This window comes from Poecilia latipinna, unplaced genomic scaffold, assembly GCF_001443285.1.
Source record: "Poecilia latipinna isolate Pla-1442-1.1 unplaced genomic scaffold, P_latipinna-1.0 Scaffold478, whole genome shotgun sequence".
Classification (NCBI taxonomy): Eukaryota; Metazoa; Chordata; class Actinopteri; order Cyprinodontiformes; family Poeciliidae; genus Poecilia; species Poecilia latipinna.
The window spans coordinates 242,874-251,610 of NW_015113094.1; the positions used below are offsets into that span (position 1 = coordinate 242,874).

An 8,737-nucleotide genomic window follows, 5' to 3' on the forward strand; every position below is an offset into this window, starting at 1 on the left:
TCCTGGGTCCTGCGTTCGATCTCACCACCACCAACCAACACACTTCATGACATGATCTTCTGAAAATTTGCAGGAAATCACATGCATGTTACTTTGATGGATACCAGCCTGCAAAGCTTTTTGAGACCTCAGCTGAAAGTGGATGAGAACAGACAGAGAGGAGAGTAGAGACAAAAAAAAAGCCACAGTGGAGCCAGAAAGCATGATCAGACACCCTGTTAAAGCCATTTTCCATTCAGTAAAACACTTTCAGAGCTGTTAAACAGTTTATACAAGCTACCATATTGTTTGAATCATGACGGAGAAGCCAATTAAAATCTGACACATTCATAGTTGAATTTATATGAACTGTTCGTAAAGCAGTATCTTATTTTTTTTCCACATAAAAATCAGCTAGGCATGCATAAGCTTCTGTACATACGTGAAATAAATAATAAAGTAGTTGAAATGCATCATACCAAGATTACATTTTTATTACTGTGAAATGTGGATGTGAAAGCACTTTGCTTTTAAAAGATGCTCTAACACTTTTGGGCATGGAGGACGGAGTCAGGAACTTTCAATTTGTAATCCATGACCTTCTGTTTCCCTAAAGTATATGTACAATATGATGAAGACGCCCACTATTAGCTACTCTTCAAAAGTAGCAAGATAAGAAACCGTCCGATAATGTGTGTTGATTTCCACCAATCAAAATATGATGCAAAGAAAATAGCCTAAGAGTAAAGACTAATCACTGTTTGCTTTGACTCTGAACGTGTCTCAGAGTAATTTATTCTTAAAAGAAAGTACTACAGTACCTGTATGCGAGAAATGGTTTTCTAGTTTTCTTGAGCTGAACTACAAACTGAAAGCTTCCTCCATTATCGCCCTGGCAAATGAATGCTTCTGTTTTTATTTCACCTGTGCCTTTGAACAAAAAAAAAAAAAATCTAGAACTGGACAAAGCAGTCAGTTGACGTGAAGCAACCTGGATCGAGTTATTTTCAGTCTAAGCAAACTTCACCACAGAAGAGCCAGTGAAAAACTTCAAACTTTCACATCTGCCTTTTTCCAATCAGGCAAGGCACAATGCCTCAGTCGATTATGTCGCAACAACCTTCCTTTCTGAACGTGTTACTGAGTGAAGGGAACCTAAAGGAGGTTTTAACGTCGGTTATCGCTCTCTATGATCCTGGTGTTAAAAGCATCACAGGTTTCACCCCTCTTAACTGCTAAATATATATATATCTTTTTTTGTTTTTTGTTGTTGTCCGGGCATTCAGATTCTTTTAAAATGTATATATATTTTTTAATGCATAGCTGCTTCTGCTGGCTGTATTTCATTGTGCTTAGTTACAATTTGACGACCAGACACAGATTGTTTTAATGATCATTTCTAATGTAAGACAATATATAAAGATGGTATCAATTATTTTATTTCTACAGTTATCCTAAACCAAACAAAATGAACCCTTTAGCGACCAGAGTTTCATAAAGCCCGCCTGCATTGATTTTATGGCTGCAAACTTTTCAAAAGTGTGCAATGAGTAAGTTCTCCTGTTGCTTTTTCCAATATAATTTTCAGTATCAGTAACTTGTTTTTTTTTTTTTTTTTTTCCACTACGGAAAAACAGATAAAAAGGCAAAACCACCAACATGTGCAACATCCCATCTGACAGGATGGTCATAAGGGGGTTGATATATTCAGTTTTACAAAAGTCCAACTTTTATTTATTTATTTATTTTTGACTAATGAAAATTTTCTAGAAGAACCAGGGAACAAGCCCAGCCACTTCCCTGAGGTGTTACGGTTTAATGAGGCCTCTGAACACTTTGGTATTATAATCACAAATCAGGCAAAATTATGCATTTTTAATCGAATGCTTCGCCAACACAGTAATTATTTAAAACATTGTCCAAAACACAAACAGACCTCTTAGAAATAATTGCGTCTTCATGTATTTTGCAACAGTTATGTGTCTGACTATTTTATCAACTTTGTTCACTTTGGTCATTATTATAAAAAACAACCCTGCAAATAATTTAAGTGCATCTTTAGAAAAACATGCTTATATCCAATTAAACAACATGCATGGACCAGGAGAAACGACGGCTGCATTATTTTCAGTTTCAGTTGAGGAAAATCGCAAAACCATTTTTTGCAGCTACACTATTAAACTGGTCTTTTGATACATTTTGTTTCAACGGGAGTAAAATTAATAGCGAATATCCCCTTTTTAATAACTACATCCACTGACAGGGAGGGTGCTGGACTGCAAGAATTGTCCAACTTTTGAAGAACATCTTCAATCGTAGCTGACAAATCAAACAGACGGGCTGGGAGTTAGAGTTCAGCTTCATCTCCAGCTCTAGCGCTCATGGCCACAGGAATGAAAGAGGGTCGTTCACCAAGTTCACAGCCAGCCAGTCGAGCTTCCCCAACTCTTACAGACGTCTTTCTCCACGAAAGACGTCTGTAAGCTTGAAAAGGATCCCTGTGGGTGAGTGTGAGTCCACATTTTCATAAGATCCACTCATTTACATCTTTATTGCAACTTTTTGAAGGAACGGCTTATTAGACAAAAAGGAAACGGAACAACATATTTTGTTGTTGTTCTTTAGGTTCTCGTTGAAGTTCCAGGGAAGGACGATGTTGAAAAGGGAGACAGATGCCACATGAAGAACAATTAAACTAACTTACTGTGCAAACATTTGCCAATAATGGTCTTAGGAATGAAACATGCAGTGACTCAAAAAGTGCAGCCATTTCTATTTCAATTGCTGCTCAAGGTCAGCAATTGAAATAGAAGTAAAATCCGCTTTTTGAATATAAAATAGAATAGCCAAAAGAGGAAAGTAGGTGTTTTTATTTTTAAACAAAGCTACCACATTTTAGGAAAAATTATCTGTAGTTATTTCCAAGTTGATTATGTATGTATATTTGATACATTTGTTTATATATCTGAAGCACATTCGTATACATACTGAATCTGAAGCACATGTTTCTCTTGCATGTTTTGAAATCGCTAGAAGAAAAAAATTAAATAGTCAAAATTGGAATTGTCAGGTCAGACTTTAGAGAAAACCATGAAGTGCCATTGGGCAGGAAAGTAATGATTGGTTTGGCACCAACGGTTTCAATGTCCTAATCAAGACAAGAATCCTGATTAAAGTATTGAAAATTATCTTTATCGGCTCTGTATCATCTGAATGAACTCAACTATCAATGCCTAGCATCTGACCTGAACAGTTTTTCTTCTAAGAGTTGTTACTTGGAGCCGCACTGAAATATGTTTCAAGCAAAAATGACCAGCAAGCCACACAAAAGTTAGCTTAGAATGGAGCAAACCTCCCCCTGATCATTTGACGCTGTTGTTGTATACGCATCAAAAAGATATTGCTGCCCATGTAGAAACTTATATTGTGCAGCTTCCAAAACATCACAGGCATGTAAGTGTTTATAATGGTAAAACGTAATGTGGTACTTCACTGCACTTCACGTCTACGTTTTAAATTGGGACTGCATGATATCTGGAGAAAACAAAATTGCAGTATTGTTTCTAGATTTTCATGATGATAACTGTTATAAATAATCTACTTTTTCAATGTTTTGTGCAGCTCTATTGATTCTATTGCAGTAATTGGCTCCAACATGCTTTTCTCCAATGATAATTTTTATATTACTCAGATTTTAGGGAGGAGGGACGAGCGACATAAAAGAATTTGAGACATCTTTAGTGTCTGTTGATGTTTTTGTTTTACTCAACAAATTTTGAGTTGATACATTTTTTAAATTTATCAACTCAAACTCTACTTTCTCATTTCTCAAGTATCGCAAAAACACACAGTAGACGCACTCTTCTTGCTAAAAACATTATGACTTGTCAGAAAAGTTTTTTATGAAAAAAAAAATATCTTGAAGGCAATTCAAGTAAAAAAAAAAGACTCATAATGTTTTTATATGATGCCTTTGAGTTATGAGCTCCACTTTTAATACATTTCAGTTTGCTGGCTTCTGCGATGCCTGTCCCTTTATGTCAAATCTCTTGGACATTTGACATGTTGGTACCAGGGACAACAGCCTCAGTGCTCACACAAAACATGAGTGCCACCCAGCACCACTGATGACAATCAGAAAAAGTTGATTTGAGAATCATTAAAACAGTTTTCTTCTTGAGAACAAACGAGAACAAACTAACAATCCACGCACCAGTAAAACCACACAAACGTTAAGAAAGTTTTACTCAAGAGTCGACACGTGTCTCAACTCCTCCGAGAAACAATCCCACAACAACAGCAGCCACTGACTGCAAAAGCCAGAGGAGGAAAAATAAATCTACAGAGCTAAAGGATGTTTCAGAGTCCGCCGACTCCAGATCTGTTTGAAACATCATCACTAAAACCCACTGAAATGCAGAAGCAAGTCGGATCATTTTTGGCAGAGCACATTCATAATGCAGTAAAATCACACAGATGTTACATCACCACTCACCTTTTTTACTGCCATGCAAGAAGAAAAATGTGGCCAAAAGCCAGGGGCCCAACTCTGCTCAGCTTAAGTTATCATTTTTAGATTTAAAAAAAAGTTTGTTTTTACTTACAATTTTGAGGAAAATTTGGTAACATAACATTGTGTACATAGACCTTTCTTATGATTACAACATGAATAAGTAGAACAAATAATCCGTTCTTGGGCTAACCTATAAAGTTGTTCAGTCCCCCAATTATGTAGTTAGAAACCAATCCAATACTGAGTCACTAAAGTCTAATTGCTGCAGACATGATCTTTGATTTATTTATTTATTTATTTATTTATTTATTTATTTATTTTTGTCTTGTATCTGCAACAAAATACTTTAAAATCAACATTTCAAACATGTTCATGTATAACAAATGTAATTTTAGCCTTGCCAATCTGGAAACAAAATGACAATTATTTAAGACAAGAATACTGGGGTATACCTCATACAATACAATTACATTTTGCCAACCTTACTTAGTGGGGTCCCTAAATGTCTGCTTAGTTCTACTATGCCTTCGTCTGGCTGTAACTGTCAGTTCTCATCTATCGACGAACATCGAGCTGTGGGATTTTGTGTTATAAAATTAACTCCGCTGTTAAAATGAACCTGCTTCTTCGCCTGCTGGCCATCAACAAACAAAACTTAAAGCTTTGAGGCCTTTATTTTCTCCAGTTCCTGACCCGGCTCATCAACAGGTGTGCAAACTTCAGCGCGTCTAATCTGATGTCCGTGCATGGAAGCGGTGAGATGAACTTACACGAAAGCGTGGTAGATGAACGCCCAGGTTCTGGGTCTCTCCAGGACGTTGTATAGGTAGTTTTGAAGCCGCCGGTAGCGCACGTTTCTTCGGCCGCTCTGGGCGCTGTACACCAGCGGCTTTCCCAGGAGGCTGAGTCGAGCTCCCTGCTTCCCTGCCAGGCTGTCCGAGCCGCGACCGCCAGCGGCGTTGGTGCCGCCGCTGGCTGTGGTGGTGGTGGCAGAAGGGGACAGCAACCCATCTCCCGCGTTGTTCATCATCATCTTTCGTCCGGACTCCACATCTTTTACGCCGTAGCCCTCGTTATGATGCCTGGGTGATGCTCTCATCCAGAGCCCGCTGCCTCCACCTCCGCCTCCGCCTTCGTCTCCGCTGTGGTTCCTGGGCATGGCATCACCAAAGCTGGCAGCAAGTGCGCGGAGGGTCTCCAATCGTGTCCGATACGCACTACAGTCCTCTCTGCACGTGTGAGGCGCTTAGCTGAGAGCGAGAGCAGCTGCGCCCGACACTGGCCCGGCCCGGCACACTTTCACCGCCCTCTTCCCCCCTTACATCAACATCCTAGTGTACACAAATACCCGGCGCGCCTAAAAGGTGTCCACATGTGGCTGTCTGTTAGTGACAGACCGCAGGGTGTCCGTGCTACAGCGAGGCGAGATTCATGTTCCGCTGCGCTCTGCTCCGCAGCCTGTTGCGAGACAGCGGCAGATGCGCATTAGTTCTGTTCTCTCTGCATCACATTTGTTTCTGCTTTTCATTTAGGAATAAAGGCCTCCTGACTCCAAGTTTCTTTGTTCTCAGGAGGAGGAGGAGAAGGAAGCGCGCCGAGGCTGATCTGATGCAAATGAGTAACCGTCGCGTTTATGCTTATTTCCCACTAAAGTTCCGGACTAAACTTAGAGCCTGTAAATTAATATGCATTTTATTCGAGCTTATGTTTGGTGTAGAGAATTTGCAGCATGCAATGTCAAATATCACACTTTCATTTTCGACCTCGGATTGTATTTATCTTTTAAACAATGCAACACAAAAGTGCTGGATTGCTATTATTATATTTTTTTATATATATTTTATTGCCACGCCACATGTTTGCAGGATGTGATTATGAATGACATCCTCTTTCTGGTTCATTTATTTATGTCGTGGAGTCACTATTAAAATATGGGTTAAAAAAAAAAAAAAAAAAGGCTGTCAAGAACGGAAAACACTTCTTTCATTTGAAGTGAAAGTTTTAGGGGGAAGGAGGCGTCGCGGGGGGAACCTTAGCGTCAGTTATGCCTCCGCGTGTGAACTTCCTCCTCCTTACTCGTCGACGCCGCTTTTGTCGTGTCTGACTGGTTCCTATATTCTCTCGGCATCGACCTGACCTTAATGATCATCGCGTTTCTAAGAAGCAGATCTCACACAGCGTCCTGTCGCAAAAAAAAAAAAAATCAACAACAACGCAGTAATCTGCTTGTAATGAGTGGCGCTCAGGTGCGTTCTGAGTTTATTGCAGAGAAAGTGCAAGAGACGATTCCTCCTCCTGCCGGATTTGGTCTTCTTACGAAACGACGCCATCTGCTGGTGGCTGACTTTCTGTTCAGGCTCCACTGACTCAAGTTTGACAAAATCCCAAGACACCAAGAGCTTAAAAAAAGTGTGTGGGGGGGTGGGGGGGGGGAATCAGTACAACACCTATTCCTAAATTTCGTAAATTCATAAAGATGGCTGCATGTACCTGTACCCTGATTATCACCTTGCAGATTTTGGATTTATTCTGCCCTATTGCCCTTTCCAACACTGACCTGTAATGTTTACCCGACCCCAGAGCTAGGGATAACAGACGATCATTTATTCACCGTCCATGGTTCCCACTGTACATAGGGTCCTCTTCCATAATGTCCTGGGGGGTGAAACAATCCCCAATAACTTGACATTTTCCTCGTCTCCACTGTTTAATCTCCATGGCTTTCGGACAGTCAAAGTTTGAGTCTCCACAGAGTTAACCCAAGGAAATGTCCTCAGCTGTGTAAAATGCTACTTCCTGTTTACCTAATTCCTGCTGTTCATTTTGCCAGTTACTCACCAATCTGTTTCCTTCATGGAGTCTTACCCAGAAGCCATTCCTTTCCAGCTCTCACATTATCGTAGACCGCTTATGACTTTTCAGGTCCAAACCTACTATGCCTGTTACAATTATAGTGTAAGCTGGAGCTGATCAAATATAGCTTACGCTCGCTTTTCACTCTTAAGGTCTATGGAGTCTTTCTGTGGACATTTCCTTCTTTGTCATGTGAATTAGACTAGTCCATGTGTCATTTTCAGCTTTATTTTAAGACACCCAGCTTTGACAGACGAATCTCTCAAGCAGAGCAGTAGAAGTAAACTTAAACGACATGTTTTGGTGCCTGTCGCCAAGACACAGTCTGGCTTCCTGTTCTTACTCCAGCTGTTCAACAAAGTCCCATCCACAATGTTCAGCTCTGCACAGCTGGAGTGTAGATGACACTCAAGGATGCTTCATTTCTCTCGGGACGGTTACGCTGGAGCACATTATGAGCAGCTGACCAAAGGCTTCTGGGGAAAGGCTGACGTCGCTGAGGCCATTAGACGCCGCTGGAGGCTTCTTCAAAGCCATCTGGAGACCCATTACCAGCATCCCGGCACACAAAAGTTTATCAAAGCCATAGACACACCAGGAAATGCACTAAAAAGAACATTGGGGAACCTCAACTGTGCACCAAGATGGAGGTTATATTATGATAGAAAAAAAAACTGCTCATATGTAAGGACCAGAGCACGGCACAGAAGTGAGGTTTGTAGAGGTGAAAGATTTTGTCACTCGAGAATTACATGGCATAGGTCTGGAAAATTTAAACCCAGTCAGAAGACCAACACAGGTAGCTCTATGGTGTCACAAGAAGGACATATTCTTGGCGCTTTTAACGTTATAATTTAGAAGGCTCTTCAAGTAGGGTAATAAAAGAGACCAGTAAAAAAAAAAAAAAAAAAGTCTAGAGGAACACAGATGGTTTATTAGAGCAAAAAACACAAACTTAATGTCACTGCTGATTGTATCTTAAATGCAAGAACCGCCGTATCTGTTCCTGAAACACAGCAACGGATGCTGGTGTTCGGTTTTGTGAGGCAGAAGAATCAGAGGGCTTTTTGTTGAAGTTTTCACCTCCTTTCTCTTGACTGGTATGCCAGGGCGCAAGCCAAGCTGCTGTTATCTTGCTCTCGTGTGGGAAAGAAACGGTGAACTCAGAAACCTTCAAACCGAGGAGACGTCATGTCATCTTTTCAAAAGCGGTTTCCAGAATCACCCCGTCTCACATCTCCATGGAAAACATCAAAACAGTTCAGTGTTTCTTTGAGTCAGCAGAAGGTTTGCAGATTAGGAGCTCTAAGTTTTCATTTGCTTCGTTTAGTTTCTTTGGGAAGAACATCTCGACGTATTTCAGTAAAGCTAAATTTGTGACATGTATACTCC

At 40.4% G+C, this 8,737-nt stretch overlaps 1 protein-coding gene across 4 annotated transcripts in view; it reads right to left on the reverse strand.

The window, feature by feature from the left end:
* The window catches only part of kcnq5b (potassium voltage-gated channel, KQT-like subfamily, member 5b), a 109,949-nt gene extending 103,646 nt beyond the window's left edge, over positions 1–6,303 (reverse strand). For 2 of the 4 annotated variants that reach the window (XM_015039629.1, XM_015039628.1), the window contains exon 1: positions 5,263–6,301. In XM_015039629.1, the coding sequence (XP_014895115.1) occupies positions 5,263–5,651 (389 nt within the window). In that variant the 5' untranslated portion in view covers positions 5,652–6,301. Of the gene's footprint in view, positions 1–5,262 lie in introns of all 4 variants that reach the window. The other 2 variants (XM_015039627.1, XM_015039630.1) reach the window with 2 other exon arrangements.
* Positions 6,304–8,737: the final 2,434 nt, after the last annotated feature.